Source organism: Panthera tigris, chromosome D2 (assembly GCF_018350195.1).
Source record: "Panthera tigris isolate Pti1 chromosome D2, P.tigris_Pti1_mat1.1, whole genome shotgun sequence".
In the NCBI taxonomy this organism is placed as follows: Eukaryota; Metazoa; Chordata; class Mammalia; order Carnivora; family Felidae; genus Panthera; species Panthera tigris.
The window spans coordinates 74,306,752-74,327,888 of record NC_056670.1 but is presented as its reverse complement, the minus strand read 5'-3'; the positions used below and the strand labels follow the sequence as shown (position 1 = coordinate 74,327,888).

At 44.4% G+C, this 21,137-nt stretch overlaps 1 protein-coding gene across 4 annotated transcripts in view; it reads left to right on the top strand.

Moving 5' to 3' along the window:
- The first annotated feature begins 18,923 nt into the window (after nt 1-18,923).
- Nucleotides 18,924-21,137, top strand: part of CACUL1 (CDK2 associated cullin domain 1) — an 82,317-nt gene continuing 80,103 nt past the window's right edge. For all 4 annotated transcript variants that reach the window (XR_006209430.1, XR_006209428.1, XR_006209429.1 and 1 more), the window contains exon 1: nt 18,924-19,783. Coding sequence is in view for 1 of the 4 variants with exons in the window: in XM_042961129.1 (XP_042817063.1) it covers nt 19,417-19,783 (367 nt within the window). In the remaining 3 variants the exon portion in view is untranslated. The remainder of the gene's footprint in view (nt 19,784-21,137) is intronic.

Here is a 21,137-nt window from a genome sequence, read left to right as displayed (position 1 = left end):
GGCTGTGTTAGGAGCCTGGCTTTCACAAGGTTCGTGGGCTCATTGCATTTGGCAGAGCCTCCAAGACTGGAAGCTTTGATCAGAAAATCAAGAAGTGCTCGAATGTGGGACGGGCTGTAAAGTAGGACTTGTCTTATGGCTCTGGGCCCAAGGCTGATGAGGACAGGGAGTCAGTCTGCATGGGGCTGTGCGAGGCAATTTCCTTTCCTCCCCAGGGTGCGGGGTGGAGGGAGGGAGGGGATGCTCCTTTGTGTTGCTCCCCTCGTTGTCCTACTGAACCCAACGAAGGGGAAGGGTTGCGAAAGAATCCCTTGTAGGGACTAGGGTGCCCGCAGGAGGGGGAGCCTGGCACTCCATCCTGATCAGATAGCTCTCAGGCCCTGGACATGCTGGTCTCCAGATGGGCCTCACTGAGCAGGGGAGGAGAGGGCTGGAGAGAGATGGAAGGGTGAAGGCGAACACCTGTCTACTGATGTATGCTCTGAACACCCACGTGTGTGAGTTTCTCAGGAGTCCAGGGGACGTGGTGGGAGGAGGCTGCCGCCGGGCAAAAAAACCCAAGCAGCAAGAGGCTGTGGGTATCAATGCCAGAGGGGGCAGCTTAAGGTGTGTGGTAGAGTGGAACCAGATTGCTCACTCGGGGAACTGGTGAGCCGAAGACACCTTGGAATCAGGAGAACTCCTGCCTGCACCCACACGTGCTAGTGTCTACAAGCCACCCCCAGGGAGGATCAGCCAGGTGAGTGGAGAGGACTGCAATGTGCCAGCCACACCAGGAGACCTCTGTCCTCTCCCCTGAGTTGCTGAGTCCCAGCCCCCAACCCCAGACAAGCTGGAGAAGGGAAGGATTTTCTCAAAGGCAAAGCAAGCCTCCCCTTCACTCCTAAGTATGAGGAGGAGGGAAAAGCAGACTGCCTTGTCCTCACTCTAGTCCCTAGACCCCGAGCCCAGTTGTGATGGGGAAGAGGTGACCTTGGAATCAGACAGGAAATTAGCATGCTAAACCAGACTGGGCTGTTTTAATAAGCTCTGAAATATGCCCAAGATCCTGGGGAAGGGTAGTCCACAGAGGCTGATTGATTCTTTTACTCACCATACGCACTTACCACCCATTGACATTGTGCTAGCCACTGTCAGATGCATAGGTCCCTGCACTTGTCCAGTGGTGAGGGAGACAGATGATGGAAAATAAACTCACGCTCCCGGGGTGGGCTACAGAGGACTGGGAAGGAGATGGAGGGAGGTAGTTACCTTTCTGAGGAGGGGATCTTGAGCAAGGGCTCAAATGAGCAGGGGAGGGACTTGTGGGACTGTGGGGGCTAAGATCGGAGTTTTCTCCCGATTTCCTACTGGAGGAGGCCTAGCCAGCCTGCTGGGGTCTCCCCGCGCACCATGCATGTCAAAGCTGGTGATGATTAGGATCTCAGATTCCCAAATCCAACCCTGGGATTTTGATCCGGTTGTATGGGAGATGGGCCAGAACCTTTCCAAAGGTTTATCTGATTCTGATCATCTCAAGATCTGAGAACCAGACAGCTCAATGTCCCATTTGCTACTCACCATGCACCTGCTGACTTGAAAAGGGAGCTGAAACCATTAAAAATTGAGAGCTTTCACTGTGTATCAGGAATGCTGCTAAGCACTTTGCATTATCTTTACTATGTGTATATGTATAATATTTGCGAGACCACTGAAGTAGGTACTATTATTCTACCCATTTTGTAGATGAGGAAACCGAGGCTCAGAGATGTTAAGTCACTTGCTTGAGATCACAAGATGGCATGTGGGAGTGCGAGGTTCTGACCCTGGCATGAAACTATGGCTGTGCCTTCACCCTTCAGAGATGAGGTAAACACTCACCATGACAGCAACCAGCCACACAAGGCAGAAATTTCAAGTGACACATAGGAGTGGACCAAGCACAGCTTAAGATTTCAGAGGTGACACCTCACACCAGTCAGAGTGGCCAAAATGAACAAATCAGGAGACTATAGATGCTGGCGAGGATGTGGAGAAACGGGAACCTTCTTGCACTGTTGGTGGGAATGCAAATTGGTGCAGCCGCTCTGGAAAACAGTGTGGAGGTTCCTCAAAAAATTAAAAATAGACCTACCCTATGACCCAGCAGTAGCACTGCTAGAAATTTACCCAAGGGATACAGGAGTACTGATGCATAGGGGCACTTGTACCCCAATGTTTATAGCAGCACTCTCAACAATAGCCAAATTAGGGAAAGAGCCTAAATGTCCATCAACTGATGAATGGATAAAGAAATTGTGGTTTATATACACAATGAAATACTACGTGGCAATGAGAAAGAATGAAATATGGCCTTTTGTAGCAACGTGGATGGAACTGGAGAGTGTGATGCTAAGTGAAATAAGCCATACAGAGAAAGACAGATACCATATGGTTTCACTCTTATGTGGATCCTGAGAAACTTAACAGAAACCCAAGGGGGTGGGGGGAAGGAAAAAAAAAAAAGAGGTTAGAATGGGAGAGAGCCAAAGCATAAGAGACTGTTAAAAACTGAGAACAAACTGAGGGTTGATGGGGGGGTGGCAGGGAGGGGAGGGTGGGTGATGGGTATTGAGGAGGGCACCTTTTGGGATGAGCACTGGGTGTTGTATGGAAACCAATTTGACAATAAATTTCATATATTAAAAAAAAAAGATTTCAGAGGTGACAAAGAAGGCAGTGAGGTCTTGGGGCGCCTGGGTGACTCAGTTGGTTAAGCTGCCGACTTTGGGTCAGGTCATGATCTCACGGTTTGTGAGTTCGAGCCCCACGTTGGGCTCTGGGCTGACAACTCAGAGCCTGGAGCCTGCTTCCGTTTCTGTGTCTCACTCTCTCTCTGCCTCTCCCCTGTTCGAGCTCTCTCTCTGTCTCTCTGTCTCTCTCTCTCAAAAAAAAATGAATGAACATTAAAAAAATTTAAAGAAGGCAGTGAGGTCTGGATATTGAGGAATAAGGGCTCGGACAGTCTCCAGTGGGGGGCTACGGCTTGGGAAGGAGGAACAAGCAGAAAGCGGTGCCTGCAATGCAGAGCGTGGACAGTCACCCAGAGAGAAGCAGAGACCAGAGACCACATGGGCCCTGGATGGGAAAGTGGAGACAGTACTGGCCTTGGTTCCTTATGGCAATTTGGACCTTCATCCTAGTGCAGAGGGTGATAAATGGAGCCTGGGGGCTAGAGTTTGCCTGGAAACAAATCTCAAGCAGTGGAAAACTAGAGGTTTCATGGTCAGCATATCTAAAAATAGTAACTCAGTGCAAAACTGAAATAGAAAAAGTTGTCTACCTGCGTCTCTGTGACTTTCCCACTGACTGGCACTCAGGAACCTGTGTCCCTCTGCCCTCCTCCCTTGCTGTGCCTCCCATTGTTTGCATGATGCTTGGATGTACTTTTTCTGTCTCCAGAATCCAGGAGATCTCAGTAGCCTCATGATAAATGCTTCTGTTGCTTCAGATAGTTTGAGTGGTTTTTGATCCCTGCAATCAACATATCCCTGTCTAGAATAGAAATGATGAACCTGATGTCTGGTACAGGCCAGTTGAGATATGGGTGTGGGATCATGCAGGGCTACCTCTGCTAGGAAGCTGGAAATTAAGAGATGGAATCTGAGCAACGTATTGAAGATAATGCCAGCTGCTGTGACAGATAAACCCGGAGACCTTAGTGGCTTAGCACAGTAGTTTATTCCTTGTTGACACCATGGTGTGTGCATGTTCCTGATCAGACAACCTTTATCCGGGAACCTGGATCCCTCCATGTTGTGGCTCCTCCTCCCATAATACTTCCCCTGTGCTCACCCATGACTGTGCTGAGCCTGTGGGGAAGCACCCCTGCCCAGATGTGACAAAGATCCCTTTTACTCACTTGCCACTGAAGAGAATGAGAAGTCACTCACATGATCTCACCAAAATGCAAGGGGGCTGATGCTCTAGCAAACAGTATGGCAGTTCCTCAAAAAGTTAAACGTAGAGGGGTGACTGGGTGGCTCAGTTGGTTAAGCTTCTGACTCTTGGTTTCAGCTAAAGTCATGATCTACTGGTTCATGAGTTCGAGCCCTGTGTCGGGCTCTGCATTGACAGTACAGAGCCTGTTTGAGATTCTCTCTCTCTCTCTCTCTCTCTCTCTCTCTCTCTCTCTCTCCTCTCTCTCTTCCCCTCATGCATTCTCTCTCTCTCAAAAAATAAAAATAAAAAAATAATTAAATTGAAAAGTTAAACATAGAATTACCAAATGACCCAACAATTCTACCCCTAGGTATGTACCCAAAAGAACTGAAAACAGATGTTGGGATAAATACGTGTGCATGAGTGTTCTCAGCATTATTATTCACAAAAGCCAAAAAATGGAAACAGCCCAAATGTCCATTAACAGATGAATGGATAAGCAAATTGTATGGATATCCACACAGTAGAATATTCAGTCACAAAAAGGAACGAAGTGTTGTTATGTGCTGCAACATGGGTGAACCCAGAAAACTTACGCTAGGTGAAAGAAGGCAAATGCAAAAGGTCACATAATGAACAATTTCTTTTTTTATAAGACATATCCAGAATAGGTAAATCTATGTTTGTTTTTGTTTTGTTCTTTTTTGTTTTGTTTTGTTTTGTTTTTTTACGAGAGAGTTGTGGGGAGGGGCAGAGGGAGAGAGACAGAAAGAGACAGAATCTTAAGCAGGCTCCACACTCAGCATGGAGCCTGACGGGGCACTGGATCCCACCATCCTGGGATCAGGACCTGAACCAAAATTAAGAGTCGGATACCCAACTGACTGAGTCACGCAGGCACCCCAGAATAGGTAAATCTATAGAGATAGAAAGCAAATTGGTGGTTACCAGAGGTTGAGGAGAGGGAAGAATGGGTAGTTATTGCTTAATAAGTACGGAGTTTTCTTTGGGGATGATGAAATGTTTTGGAACTTGATATAGGGGTTGGCTGCACAACGTTGTGAATGTATGAAGTGATGCTGAATGGTACATCCCAAAATGTTAATTTTATGTTATGTGAATTTCACGTCAATAAAAAAAAAATGCAAGGGGGCTGGGAAGTGTCATCCCTGGTAGGGCAGCGGCTGCTTCCTAGGGATAACTCCACACTCCTGAAGGGGGTCATGTGTCCTTGGTGACCAGCTAAGCATCTGTGTACATCTTTCTTCATCCTTCCTCCAGAACACTTATCTCCTCCCCAAGGGGAGATAATCCAAAGACCTCCCAGGACACTGTATCCAGCTTAAAGCTGAGGATGTCCTGTCCTGTTGATTTCAGACGTGGCTTCCCTTGCTCTGGTGACATACAAACTAGAAGGACAAGTTATCTGAATCCCTCACCTTCGCACCCAACACCCAGAGGTAGAGCAGAAACAGCATGACTACAATACAAACTTGTGTTCTGAAAGGGGAAGACAGGCAGACAGAGCAGCCGCTGGCCCCTGACAATTGTGAGCTCTGGCTGAGCAGGCACCGAGGAGGTGGGACCATGGGTGAAGAATTTCGCTTGTTAGACCCCATTCTAATTTCTGGGAGGAGCTCCCTGGCCCATTGTTCTTTATGGCCCTGACTCCATCCTCTGGGAGATTTTGCCTTGATCATTACCTCCTGGGCCACATCTAAAATGAATGTTGGAGAGTTTGCTCTACTTAGCGACTGTGCAGCTTGCACGAGCTGACTTCCTGCCTGTGCAATCTCAGGGCCCCAAGGGTTGTTTAATGCTTGAACAGTCAAAATATTTGCTAGTTTGGGTTTGTCATTTCTTTGGCAATAAAACACCTAAAAATGGGAGGTTTCTTACTAGACACACAAAAAAGTGCATTGTGTATGATTTTAGTTATATGATATTCAAGAACAAGCAAAATGAACCCATGATGCCCCTTGTTTTTGATCGGAATCCATGTACAAGAAGACTCAGAGAGGCTAATTGGCTTGCCTAAAGTCACACAGCCACTTCGAGCAGAGGCAGCGCTAGAACACAGGTCTCCAAATTTACAGCCCAGAAAGCTTGGCTTGGCTCTCACAGGGAATGAACAGACACAACAGTTTCCAAATGTGGATTTTTCTTTTGGTACTTTTAATTAGCATATATGAAATACACTGCCAATCTAATTTAATTATAATTAGGTAACCAGAAGCCTGATTATGTTGTAAATTTAGATTAAAGAGCTGTTGTTTTCAATTAGGTTTGATTGTAAAGTGCTTTGACACTCTTCTTGGCCTCACGGAAAGTTCATTATATAACTTCCCAGTTTCTCACTTGGATTTTGCCCACAGGTCTGGGGTGGTAGTAACTGAACTAAAGTTCCCAGGACACCCCCAGTCTGGTGCAGATTTGGACCTGGTACCTACCCATTGGTGGCAAGGGCCGCCAGATGCTACTGGGCTGTTGGATCAGGGTACTTTCAGCTGCCTGTAATAAAGAATCCAACTGGAAAAGCCCAAACCTCAAGGGGACTTAAAGTCACACACAATAAGACACACGCAGGTATGCAGGCCCAGGGTTTGTTAATTTACTTTCAAAACATCCTTAAGGGCTCAACTCCTTAAGGATTTCATCTCCCTGCTCTACCAACTTCAACATGTTGGCTTCTGTTCTCAAGCTTGTTGCTAGATGCTTATGGGATGGTTGCTGCAGCCCCAAGCTTTCTTATGCCCCCAGAGGGGGACATTCCTTCCTTGTGTCCCTTGAGCCTCCAGCAGACTTCTCATGGCTCCTTGGTCAGGACTGCAGCACAGACCCGTTCCTAAGTCACCATCCCTAACGAGTCACCATGATTGACTTGAGCAAATCAAGTAGAGTCTTTCCAGGAGCCCATGATTGCCTGATACCCACCAGCAAATTAGGAGAGGCCGTGGGGAAGGGCAGTGGCTGTTGGCTAGGCTACCAAAGGTCCTTGCCTGAGGCCAGTGTGGCCACACCCTGCAGAAATGGCTAAACTCACCTCCGGTTCTTGACTCTCCAGCAGATATCTGCTCTCTCTATTCCTTGGGGCTAAGCTTTGGCATTGTTTGTAGATGGTGTTGGCCATATAAGGCATGGCTAAGCAAGAACAAGGATGAAAAAGAGAAGACATTTTAGAAGATCATGCAAGCCAACTAGAAGATGAGACAGAAGTGCACATAGCTGCGGGAGTGGCTAAGCCACCCCAGTTGTCTCTGGGGAATATCGGGAGCTCTGCCTTGGAAAGAGGGTATCAGAGAGAATGGGTTTGACCCTCAGCACCTCAGGTAATGTTCCCAGCAGTCCTCTGAAGTATTATCTGACCCAGACTCAACTGTTCTCCCACACCAGGCTGCCTGGAGAAGTGACCATCCTCTTGCTGGAAGATCACCTGAGGCTCTGAATTCCCTCTGCTGCCATGCATGGCCCACCTATGGACAGTGGAGTGTGGTGGACGTGTAGGTAGGTCCTGAGGTCAGACTCCTCATGCTCACACTCCAGCTCCTTTCACCTCCAACCCTGGGAGTTTCTTCAAGCTCTCTTAGCCTCAGCTTCTTCATCTGTAAAAACTCTACTTTATGGGGTTCTTGTGAGGATTGAATGAGATAATCCATAGAAAATTCTTAGCACAGAGTCTAGCAGATAGTCAACAGGCAATGGATATTTGCTATTTTTCTCACTACCATCCGTAATTCATGGTATTCTGGGCCAAGTGGAAGAGCTGGCTAATGCTCTGGCCATCACGACCCCCAAAATCCTTTTCAGCATTGGTTTGAAGGGTAGCTCTGAACACAGAGCAGAAAAAGCAGCCCATGCTGGAAGCAAAAAGCCCCTGGTATGGACCTGGCACACAGTAGGTACACAATAACTATTAGTCACCCTCCCTGCCTTAAAATTATACAATCAGCTCAATGGCCTTCCCATTCTCTCCTGTCAAGCCTTTGGAGTGATGCTTAAACTGTCACCTTGGAGACAATGTGCTCCAGGAGACAGGTTTCCATTTTGAATCTCTGATGACTACACAGGCCGCCTCCATTTCTTAAAAAAACATCTTCAAAATGTTGGGGCAACTGAATTCCTGAAAGTTGAACAATGGATCCCCATAGTAATGACGTTGCACTCTCAGAAAGCTAAATATATTATAAAGTCCTTGATCATAATTGTCCTTTTTGACAGTCCTTAACAGTGTTTTGTTACCTTTTGAAATGAATTTTGTTCTTTTATTTTGCAATTAAACACATGAGTAACTGGCTGAAGTCCAGTGAATGGCCGAAAGAGATTAGAGTCTCTGCAGCATTTGTAATGGTTTCCATCTGTGTCCAAACAGGATTAACTTTACAGATTTTTATTTTTTTTTTTAATTTTTTTTAACATTTTATTTATTTTTGAGACAGGGAGAGACAGAGCATGAATAGGGGAGGGGCAGAGAGAGAGGGAGACACAGAATCTGAAACAGGCTCCAGGCTCTGAGCTGTCAGCACAGAGCCCGATGCGGGGCTCGAACTCACGGACCGCGAGATCATGACCTGAGCCGAAGTCAGACGCTTAACCAACTGAGCCACCCAGGCGCCCCTTTACAGCTTTTTAAAAATCACTGGTATCAGTTCATCCAGTTTTCCATTCTCCAGTTTCTATGAAACAATAAGGCAAAAACATGCAATTTTCAAAAACATATACTGTTGACCACATAATAAAAGGGAGCCTCCAAAACTGACCTGTTGGCTGGCAGGATGCATCACTGTTTCAAAGCTGGAAATGTTTGGGTTTAGAGGATGAAAGGCAATTTGCGGTGTGAAGTATGAAAGTGCTGATTAACGTGTGAAAAAAAATGGAGTTGAGACCCATTTATATCTGCCCCTTCTTAAATATGACAAGATAGATACTAACTCCTACCAGATGACCAATGTGGCCTCTAAAAGGTCCTGGCCTCTGCCCATGGCTAAGCCACTGAGAATGCTGGCCTCATGATCATGAAGCATCTTGGTCCAACCACCTGGAATGCCAGTGAGCATTGCCCAGATTGACTGGCCATGAAGAACCAGGTGTTTCGTGCTCACTGCTGCCAACCACAGACATGCCCATGGCACCTGCCGGTGCTGGCTGATGGCGAAGGGCCAGTCCTCAATTTCAACCACAGGAGGGGCCTCACTTGCAGGCCACAGCTGAACTGTGTTGGGCCCAGGTGTTGCCTTCCCCTAAGACTCCATTGGGATTGGACGCACTGGATCTTTCAAAGCTGTGTCATCACTCAACATGCAAACAATGACTTTTAATAAACTTCTGAATTCTCATCTCCAGAGTTCTCTGTAACTTTCTCCCCTGACACAGTCCTTCACCCCACTCCTCCTACACAACCCTTTCACTGCTGCATGATCAGCACATTCTTTCACGCATTTTTCCTTCAAATTTTTCCTCCAAGTCTTTGCTTTAACCCAAACTTAGCTGTTGTCTGAGCACAGCATCTTTGTGGCCTGGTCTAGGAGACACATGTTTCTCATACCCTGAGGTATTTCTCTGATAGGGAGGTGGTGTTGGCATCCTCCTTGTTCCTTCCCTCCCCCTTGTAAGCTCCAATGAGGCATACACCATTGGAGTTTCCCACCCCATCCTCACAGAGCAACCATCTCCTGGTTATTAGCACCCCTCACTTTTGTTTCTGGATGACCTTTATCTCTACATCAATTCCTGCCATCATTCCCTTGAGGGAAACTTCAACATGCATGTGGGTGGTCCTTCCAGTCCTCTGAACTCTTCCATCCCTGGCTCTCCCATCAGGCCCAATTCTAATATTTGCAGCAGGAGCACAAATGGAGGCTCATCTGTATGTCCCAGTATTTAAATGTTACACATCCAGCTAACCAACTGTTAAATAACACATATCCTATTTCCTTTCCTTGATACAAAAAAAGGTACATGTAAAGTTATGGTAAAATATCAAGGATGATTGAATTGAACTACTTTTGTATATGTCTGCGCACTCTTTCCACGAGCCTATTATTTGGGTAAGTAATGAAATAAAGTCATACATAATTCATAAATTATATTTATTCCCTAAAAGTTAATTTTCTTGCCTTCATTTAAGTAAATTACTAATTATGTTGTTATAATCAAGACTTTCACATAATTTGTGTTCTATTGAGAGTAATGACTAATTAGACAACCTTCTGGGGACATTGTGGTTGTTAAGGTGTTTTTCATCGATTTCAAAGTGGAGGAACTATGTTTGGCTGAGGTTGAAGCAGCTGGGACTTGTCAATTAAATTCTTAAAGTAATACTTGGATTGGAAGGGAACCATGAGTTTCATATATCACATTCATATCATGATAGATCATGAGTTTAACATACAACATTTTGATGGGGTTAGGTTGTATATTATCAATTATGTATCACATTATCACAGAAAATGGCATAAAATATATTAATTTCATTACATAAATTGCTAATCATCAATATCACAAATTTTTATTGTCTCTCAAATATCAAGATCGATACAGTATTTTAAAGTGTTTTCCTTCCAAATTCTTCAATGTTGACAACAACAACATGTTATTAATTTGTTAAAATTTTTCTCCAGATTACATTTTGAGATGTAATGGCCCAAAATAGTCTCTATAGAAATTAGTTTGGGGAAATGTTGTATGAATTTCCTTCATAGTCATGCAAAGTTTTTGTTTCCTTTAAAAATAAAAAAAAAATGTTTTAAAAAATGAAGACAAACTTAGCTCTGGTTTTCTTTTGTCAGCCACAGTTCATACCAAATAGCTGTGGGATAGTGCAAGTACCCTTTCTTCTAAAGACTACACTCAGATCTGAGAATCTTCTGTTGTCTCACTTAACTCTTCAAGTGCATCTCATCTATCTTGTCTAAATTATATCAAACTGCTTTAACACAGCAAGTAACTCCAAGACCGTGAATTAGAACATGAAAATGGACAGCTCGCACAAGTGGGAAATGTTACTTTGTTATGCAAGAATCTATTGCAAGTGGAAAGGATTTCAGAAGTTAATTAATTTGTCTTCCCTTTCAGTTAAGTGTTTCTGTCATTCAAATGGTCTCTGCATTTTGATATATCTCTGTCTCATGTGTAGGTGGTGGACACCACCCAAAAAGCCTTCATGGCATCCAGGAGAGGTCACTTGTTTTGAGGACAGGGGGTACAGAGAATGTTTGCCAACTCAAACATTCTACCTTTGGGTTATGACCTATCCTGCTGGTTTCTTAATTAAAGACAGACATCCTTGTAATAGCTCTTCGACTTCATGGAGACTTCTCATTCATAAACAACTTTACCTTCTCTCTAGCCATCTGCCCCATCTGTCTTTATTTTCTTACCCAGCTTGGAGTCCGTAGCTGATTCATCATTTCCATTCCTCACCCAACTCTCCTTCCATTGCATGCATCTGATAAAACCCCAGCTATGGATGACCATGATCGTCTATCTAGGTCTGTGTCAGAGTGGCTGAGTTATCCTTAAAACCTTTCCTTCTCTCACTTTCCCGATTTAATGCATCGAGTCCTGTCCAGCCTAACTCCAAAATCAATCTGCAGTCCACCACCTGTTTCTACGCCCACTGCCATCCCCCTAGTCCAAGCCATCATCATCTCTTGCCCTAAGTATTGCCATGTTCTCTAATTGGTCTCTCTTTTTTTTTTTTTTTTTTTTTTACTCTTTCCTTTCCTAAAGTCCACTCACCTCAGGGCAGTTAGACATCCTTATAAAAATGTAAAGCATACCACAGCACTTCCTCACTCCTTTTCCATTCAAGCAGATACACAATCCTCAACAGGACTTATAAGGACTTGTATAACCGGGCTATTTCCTACCTTTCCTCCAGGGATATTCCATATCCCTTTTCCTCTCCTTCACTCTACACGAGTCTCATTACTTTCTTTGGGTTCCTAGATTATGTCAAACACCTTTTCCCCTGCTGAATCTTCTGCCCAGAGTGTTCTCTCCCTAAATTGCTGATGGATGAACTTCTACCTTTCTCTCAACTTAGCAGAAATATGCTTTTTCAGAAAAATCCTCCTTGGTCACCCAAAGTAAAATACTTTTCTGTTGTGCCCTCTCACGGCATCTAGTATTTTCCTTCATGATGCCTTGTCATGCTTTGGCTTATGTGGTTAATTGTTTAATACTTGGCAGTGCAGCGGAATGGAAATACGAGAGGCAGTAACTCTTTTTGCCTGTTTACTCTCCGAGCCCCAGCATGTGCCTGGATACAGATACACTTGTGAGTGACTGAGTGAAAGGGATCGGCCTGCAATAAGGTGCTGATAGGAAGAACTTTTTTTCTACAGTCTCCTTCAGCCTAAAGTCATTTCCTTCAGCTTCTAAATTCACCACAGGGAGAATCTGCATCATTATCTGCTTCCCTGCTAGGATGGAGTTTAGCATTCAGATGTTAAGATGTAAAAGGAAGGAACAAAATCCAACATGGAAAGAAATTTTGAATAAAGAATACTCCCCCGAGTGGCTACACATCTTCACGTCAGCAGCAATCTCTGTGCAACGAGTAAGGCTTGAGTTATTTATATGTCTCTAATCCTCTTGCCTTCTAATCAAGATCATTCCAGTAGCTTTGCATTTAGACTTCCAATTGCATTATACGTTTACAAGTCACTTCTCTGTCAAATGCTGTATTGGTCCATTATAATCTCCTAGGATAAAAAAAAAAAGTATTTATTCGGAGTGACTGGGTGGCTCAGTCAGTTAAGCGTCAGGTCATGATCTCAAGGCTCGGGAGTTCGAGCCCAGTGTTGGGCTCTGTGCTGACAGCTCAGAGCCTGGAACCTGTTTCAGATTCTGTGTTCCTCTCTCGCTCTGCCCTTCCCCCACGCATGCTCTGTCTCTCGCTTTCAAGAATAAACATTAAAAAAAAATTAAAACAAGACACAAAAAACAAAGTATTCATTCTTCTTTATCCTAATATAGTTTATCTCTATCAAGGTAATGTTTTTAAGTTTTCCATGCTAATGCCTTCATGAAATTAATAGTAAGTTTGAAATAAAACAGCAATTAAATCATTTATATGTTGTATGTTGTCTACAACATCTCTGATTCAATTAGTTCTTACTTGACTGTTAGAAGATGCATGTACAGTCTGTGGATTTTTTCACATAACTTTTCTTGTCTTCTTTCCTTTTCTTGTTCACCTCTGAACAATGTCATCCTTTACTAACAATGCAAGAACTAAGATAAAAAGATGTAAAAATGGCAATAATAAACTTTGCTTTCTCTTAGGGAAGAATGTATCTCACCATATAGATCATGTTTTAAGAGCTGATGAAAGGGAAAAGAACAGTGGATATGAATAAGCTTTCAGGTAGACTTCAGCTAGTCATGCATTTACGCATTCAAAAATATTGAACAATCACAACGAACTATTCCATGGGAAAGGTGACATGAAGTACTTAAAGACTGTGCCCACCCCCCTCCAAGTTTTAACTATGTATTTTTTAGTTCTTTTTAAAAATTTTTAAAGGTTTATTTAGTCGAAAGAGAAAGGGAGAAAGAGAGAGAGAGACAGAGAGAGCAGGGGAGGGGCAGAGAGAGGGAGACACAGAATCCAAAGCAGGCTCCAGGCTCTGAGCTGTCAGCACAGAGCCTGATGCAGGGCTCGAACTCATGGACTACAAGATCATGACCTGAGCTGCAGTCAGATGCTTAACCGACTGAGCCACCCAGGTGCCCCAAGTTTTAACTATTTTAGACAATTAGCCTTATATTTATCTAATCCATATATACGCAATTTTGCATAAATATATTGATTAGGTAGGTGCTAATGAAGGGGAGGGAGTGGAGAGTTTGTGATGAAGTTATGTAACGGATAGGCTCGAGGAGATTAGGTACTTGTGCCTTTAAGGGGCACTGTTGCATAGCCAGCACTTATTTAAACCTCCCAACTTGACCCCAGGTTTTGTTCTTGTATCTATTCCTCACTTTTCAGCCATGTACTGGAGGAGAAGCTGATAACACTCTGGGCTCCAGGGGTGGGCCTTATTTGACAGGAATAAATCCATACCCTTTCCAGTAAATGGCTCTGGAATATGTGTAAATGTCATGTGAATCAGTTCAGGAACGAGCCAATGAGGCACTGAGAGGATGTTTGCCGAGGGCTTCTGGGGAAGGACCTGCTTGCTTATAATAGACAGCTATCAGAAGTTACGGCCGCCTTCTTCTTGCCATTGGTGTCCATGTATCCGAGGCCTGGGGGCTGTGACAGCCATTATGCCAGCAGCCTGAGGATGAAGCTTGTGAAAGAGGAGATCAGGACAAGGAGCACGACAGAGAACAGAGCTGGAGCCAGTGCTGAACCACACCTCACTTTGCCCTGCTTAGACTTTGTCAGTTTGTTAGCCAATGAATAGCCTTCGTTTTTATGTAATTTTTACTCGAGATTTGTGTTTCTGGGAGCCAACATGAACATTTAGTGTATAGAATTCCAATTTATACTTTCTTCATGTTGTTTTGAACATGAACATGTTTTGAACATTTTTTAAAACTTGCAGGTTTGGAATTTTTTTCTGATTATAAAAATAATACACGCTCATTGTAGAGAATAGAAAACATTGAAGGTTAAAAGAAGATTAAAGCCATCCATAAGCCCGTTATCCCTAGATAACTGCTATTAGTATTTTGAATTAGTCTTCTCTTTATGTGTACAAACTTATGATGCAGGCTGGCGGGTCCAAGGACCCAGAGCAGGTCCCACAAGACCAGCCAAGAGTGTCCCTGGCTTTGCACTGGATGGAATCAGATGCAAGCTGAGTGGAAGTAAGAGCAGAGTTTGTTGAGGACATAGAGAGACAGCAGATACAGACACGGCATCTAGGAGACCCAGAAAGGAAAAGGAACATGAACCTCATCTTTGCTCAGGGGTCTGGAGTTTTTACTGAGGGTGGTGGTCTGGTGTACATGTCCCATCAGGCATCCAAGAACCTGTTTGAACAAGGACGAGTGCTCGGGTGTCCTCTGTAGTGACTTACGCCCTGGAGCCAGGGGCTTCGTGTCAAGGTGTTTGGAGTCAGTGGTCTTGGAGAATGTTCGTGATGGCCCCGCTCAATCCCTCTTCAGATATTATCTATTGTGTTGGAAGAATCCAAAGAAATCATCAACTCCTTGACCTTCACATACATTAAGGCATGTGTAAGGCAGGGGTGCAGGTTCTAGCAAGAATAGAAACAGGAAAAGGAGCAAAGGAAAAAAAAATCGCTTTTTTTTTCCATGGGGACCCTTCAGTTTCCCTCTCCTACATACATATATTATATATATATATATATATGTTTACATATATATATATGTTTACGTATATATGTGTTTACATATATATATATATGTTTACATATATATATGTTTACATATATATATATACGTTTACATATATATATGTATATGTATACATATATATATATATGTATATGTATATGTATATGTATATGTATACACGTTTATCCTGATTTAATGAAACTCATAGCATAGTGGGAAATAGAAACAAACCAAACTAAAGATCAAACAAATAGATTGATACCTGGAACTATGGAAGGTTGTAGTAATTATTAACCTGGGTTATAACTCTCCAGTGTCAGGTCAGTGGTTGCTAGTAATGCTATTCCCTATCGCCATATCCTAGAACAAATCATCTAAGATTTTAAGTTAATAACTATTAAAATATAATATGCTTTTAAGTGTAATTTAATGATGTCTCATAATATCCATAAAAAAAAACCCCAGTTGTCAACATGTCCATTTGGTTTCTCTTTGGTAGATGGTGTTTCTTTTTCTTTTTTAACGTTCACTTATTTTTCAAGACAGAAAAAGAGAGCGTATAGGAGCTAACACGGGAATGGGGGGGAGGGGCAGAGAGAGAATCCCAAGCAGGCTCTGTGCTGTCAGTGCAGAGCCTGATGTATGGCTCAATCTCACGAACTTGTGAGATCATGACTGGAGCTGAAACCAAGAGTTGGATGCTTAACCGACTGAGTCAGCCAGGAGCCCCAGGTGGTGTTTCTTCTTCTTCTTTTTTAATTAAAAAAATTTTTTAATGATTATTTTGAGAGGAAGATTGAGAGAGAGAGAGAGAGGGAGAGAGAGAACGAGTCAGGGAGGAGCAGAGAGGGAGAGAGAGAACCCCAAGCCAAAATCAAGAGTCAGACACTTAACCAACTGAGCCACCCGGCCCCTGTTTCTTCTTATTTATATGGCAAGTTGCACCCTGTCAGTGATTGCTTTGGCCCAATCATCATTATAGTTTTCCATAATGGTGTATTTAATTGCAGCTAAAATGAATGTCTTATATCGGCCATTTTGGCAGTACACACATGAAGAGTTCAGTGGCCACCAGTATGCTGGTAGGGCCTTGATAGAATGGAAGTTACATTGCTAAGAGAGTACCACTACCTTAAGTTCTAAATGTTTTCCAATTTCCGTTATGGTTTTCTCACCTGTGAGTTGATTGGAACAGTAGAAGCCTGAGGGTTTACCAGCTGTCTGTTGGTTATTGATTCCTAATTTAACTACATACTGGGTGAGTTGTTGCTGTGATACCGATCCTTAGACATTGTAGAGAGACTTGCTTTATGACCTAGTACGTTCAATTTTTGTCAACTTTCTACATATTCTTGTTTATATTCTGTAGTTGTTGAATGCATTGTTCTACATGTATTCATTAAATCAAGCTTGCTAATTGTGTTATTCAGATCTTCTGGTTCCTTAAAGATTTTTTTTGTCCCCTTGATCTATGCATTAGTTTCCAGTGGTGCAGTAACAAACTATCACAAATAGTGTGGTAAACAACAGAAATGTATTCGCTTACAGTTCTGGAAGCTAGAAGTCTAAAATCAAGGCACTGGCAGGGCAGAATTCTCTGGAAGCTTTAGAGAATCTATTCTTTGCCTCCTCCAGATTTGGGTGGTTGTTGACATGTAAGTGGGAATGTGGCTCCATCACTCCAGTCTCTGCTTGTGTGGTCACATTACCTCCTGTCTGTTTTCTCTTCTCACATCTCCTTCTGTCTTTCTCTTAGGACGACACTAGTCATTGGTGTCATGGCCTACCTGACCAATCCAGAAAGATCTCAAGAACTTTACGCACATCTGTAAAGACCCTGTTTCCAAATAAAGTAAGGTTTCAGGGATTAGGACATGGATGTATCTTTTTGGGGGCTACTATTCAACCCACTAAAATCTATTAGAGAGAGATGGAAAAATCAGCTACTATGATGATAGAGTTCTTTCTTCTTGTACTTTTGTCAACTTTAGCTTCACATATTTTGTATATTGGAGATATATTTATGAGATATACATATTAGAGATATATTTATGATTTGTATCTTCCTTGTCTATTGAATATTTTATCATGTGGAGACCTCTCTTTATCTCCAGTCACACATACCCACCCACCTAGAAAGTCTATTGATGAAAAACTACCAGTTGCTATTTGTCTGAAAAAGATGATTTGTTTTCCTTTTTCCATCGTCTTTTTTGCTAGGCATAGAATTCTAAGGTTACATTTTTTTCCCACCCTTAGGGTTTCACTCAATTATCTTTTACTTAAAAAAATATTTCCAGGGTGCCTGCGTGGCTCAGTTGGTTAAGCCTCTGACTCTTGATTTCGGCTCAGGTCATGATCTAACAGATCAAGCTTCCCTCAACCTCCACCCTCCACCACCCACCTCTGGTTCTGCTTTGACAGTATGGAGCCTGCTTGGGATTCTCTCTCTGCCCCTTGCCCGTACATGTGTCCTCTCTCTCAAAATAAATAAACTAAAAAAAGAAGTATTCCCCAAACTTCCCAGGGCCAGATAATTAGCACAGTTCTAGGCCCAGGCAATTAAAAACATGCACTGCTTCAAAAACTATATGCCGTGAATTCATATGTGAGAACACTGTCTGATTAAATCATTGTTAACTGGTTGGTAAACAGGTCCATTAAGTATAGTACAGAATATATGGGAAAACATAGGTAGAGGAGCCGAAATAAACGTGGACATTGAAGAACATCCGAGACAATGATTTCTCACTGGCTGAAGTGATTCTTTACACTACCTTCGTATCTGTGGAAATAGATTATCTGCTAGTTTAGTGTAGTAACGGTGTTTTCTCCACTTTATCACAAGTAGCTAGAATGTGCTCCACAACAATTATAACATATATTCTCATATAATATACTGCTATTGCTATAATTGGAGAACGCAGAGGAATTAAAGAAATTATAATAGAGCTACATAACCTCTCCCCCTTGCCCCTCTGAACTCTCCCATATAATCTCAAATTTGTAGTCAGATTTGTTAAACACTATAAAAAGCTTTGCATTTAATAATTTAAAATTCCTGGGGTGCCTGGGTGGCTCAGTTGGTTAAACGTGGGACATTGACTCAGGTCATGATCTCATGGCTCGGGAGTTCGAGCCCTGCGACCGGCTCTGTGCTGACAGCTCAGAGCCTGGATCCTGCCTCACATTCTGGGTCTTCTGCTCTCTCCGCCCCTCCCCACTCCTGCTCGCTCTCTCTCAAAATTAAGTAAACATTAAAAAAAATAAAAATTTAAAATTCCTGGCCTCAGTGTATGGAGAAGTTAAGACACTTCAAAAGAAGAATCCATGAAGAGCTCACTCGCATTTTTTTTTTTAAGACACCTTGCTACGTTTCGGTTTTTATTCTTGGTTTTGAAGGTTTCCGCAGTGTGGGCTGAGGCCCACGAGCAGACTCGTCAAGGGCCACCCAGGATAGTCCCACCCATTTGTAACGTGCGAACCAGGGCCTCTCGTGGCTCCCTAGCTCTGTCGTCAACCAAAGGCCGGGGCTACGAAGCTCTGCGCGGTGCGGTGGCCCATTTAATCCGGAGGGCGTACGAAAAACACCACTGAAGCGGGGGCCCGGACCATAGCGAACGCCGAACGGTTTTGGGCGCATCTTCAAGGGCCAGCCAGATTCCGGTCGTCCCGGTAACCAGACAAAGAACGCGCTTGCGCAAACTCCTTGTCACGTGGGGCTGGGCCGGGAGGCGGGACCGACGGCGGCTCTTTCGGACCCGCGGCCCCTCCCCTCTCAGCGCCGAGGCCAGCCGAGGCGGGGCAAACCTCTGCCCTTTTGCGTGGGGGTGACTCACAGCTCCTGCCCCTTTTCACTTTGGTCTCTTCTGGCTCGTTCCTCGCACCACGTGCCCTGCTGGCCGCGCCCCCAGCTGCCCTTTCCAACTGCCTGTTGGAAGTTGCTGTAAAATGTCGTGAGGGGCGCTGCCGCTTTACGGCTGCCTCTCCCAGGCTAGAGCCCGGGAGCGCCCACCGCCGTCAGCCCTGTCTCGAAGAGTCTGCTCGGCTGAGACGGAGAGACCCGGCGCGCCGCTCCCCTCCCCGCCGCGCCCGTGCCGCCCGCCGGCGATGTGAGCTCGAGGTGGCCGCGGTGCCCCCTGGCCCGGGGTTGAGACGGGCGGCAGGTGCCTGTGAGGCGGGAGGGTGCTGGGGGCCTGCAGGATGGAGGAAAGCATGGAAGAGGAGGAGTGGGGCAGCTACGTGGCGATGATGGACGACCAGAACCACAACAACTGGGAGGCCGCGGTGGACGGCTTCCGGCAGCCCCCGCCACCGCCGCCACCCCCCTCGTCGATCCCAGCCCCTGCGCGAGAGCCGCCAGGGGGGCAGCTGCTGGCGGTGCCCGCGGCCTCGGTGGACAGGAAAGGCCCCAAGGAGGGGCTCTCGATGGGGCCACCGCCACCGCCGGAGGCCAATGGGGTGATCATGATGTTGAAGAGCTGCGACACGGCCGCCGCCGTGGCCAAGGCGGCCCCCGCCCCCACTCCCAGCTCCACCATCAACATCAACACCTCCACCTCCAAGTTCTGTGAGTCCAGCCTCTTCCCTGCAGCCTTGGCTTTTCTCCTCTCCACCCGGACACCGAATCCGCCCTTCTCGGCCAGTCCCGCTTCCTTTGTTTCAGGCCCGGGTCTCTCCTCCCCTCCCCGCCTCCCTCCCCCCTCGCTCGGTGTCTGCGGCCAGCGCCTTAGCGGCCCTGGCTTCTTGTGTTACCTGGCCCAGAGAAGCAGCCTGGTGCGCCCACAGCCCCGAGTTCTCCTGCAAATGCGAGCCTTATCACGGCTGCCTATCTCTCAGCATTAAGAAGCCCTTTTCTTCTCCGTTGCCCCTGAAAAGTTTCGCCCTCAAACGTGAGGGGAAAATTAGGCCGTCTGAGTTTCGTTAAAGGATTCTTTTTTTTTTTTTTTTGTAGTCAGAAATCTGGCAAGTTGTGTTCTTGTGCTTTTAGCTAGTCCGCGTTCGACAAGTCAGGAATTAGAAAGCTGACCAATATTTACACCTCGTTCTTTCCTTCCCTTCACCAGCGTGCACTTTCTACGTCCTGATAGAGAACTGTAGTTGTTATTTTTAGAGTGACACCAATGCGGTGGGAGCGACATCCGTTTTGAAGCTAATAATGTATAAAATTACTTGTCAAAGCGTACACTCACAAGAATAAGCCATTTAGCATGTGTACAAGATAACGTTGAACTTTGTTAGTGGTCTGCGTTAATGCTCAATTGCAGGCGGAAAGATTTAAGACCAAAATCTGTTTTGTAATCTGAAACTGACCCTAAACCGACCCTAAACGTAATTTCTATAGCTAGGAAAAAAGAGTGCTTTTGCTTTGAGTGGGGTGTTTTTTGTTTTTTTTTTTGGAGGTGGTGGTAGTGGTGAAAAGTGACCATGGCAGCCAGATTTTTCTCTCCTATTAATAACTGCAAGTTTTAAATGACATCTGGTAAAGCAACTGGAGATTTCATTTCTAGTTACTAATTTTATCAAGCAGTACCAGTAATTGTCCAATTAGCTGTGTAGAGAAAATATCTGCCTTGATTCAAATATATATTTAACAGCCTTATTTTTTTGGTGGGAACAGCGCATAATCTAATCTAATGTATTTGCCCTCAAGATACAGCTTTGGTCAAAGACATTCATATGTAGGTATGGTTGGTAAGATTTGGATATGATTTTTCTTTTTTTTTGTATCATGTGTATGTGAGAATAATATATTATATAGTTGGTGTATTGGAGTCTGGTAGTGAAACCAGGCTTTGGACAGTGTGGCCTAGTGACTTATCTAAATGCTGCAGGATCTTGTTTTAGTGCTTAAACAGTTCATTTGAGAGTTCAGAAAACATCCAGTCAAGAGCAGAAACCAACGAAATTAGGAACAGAAGAAA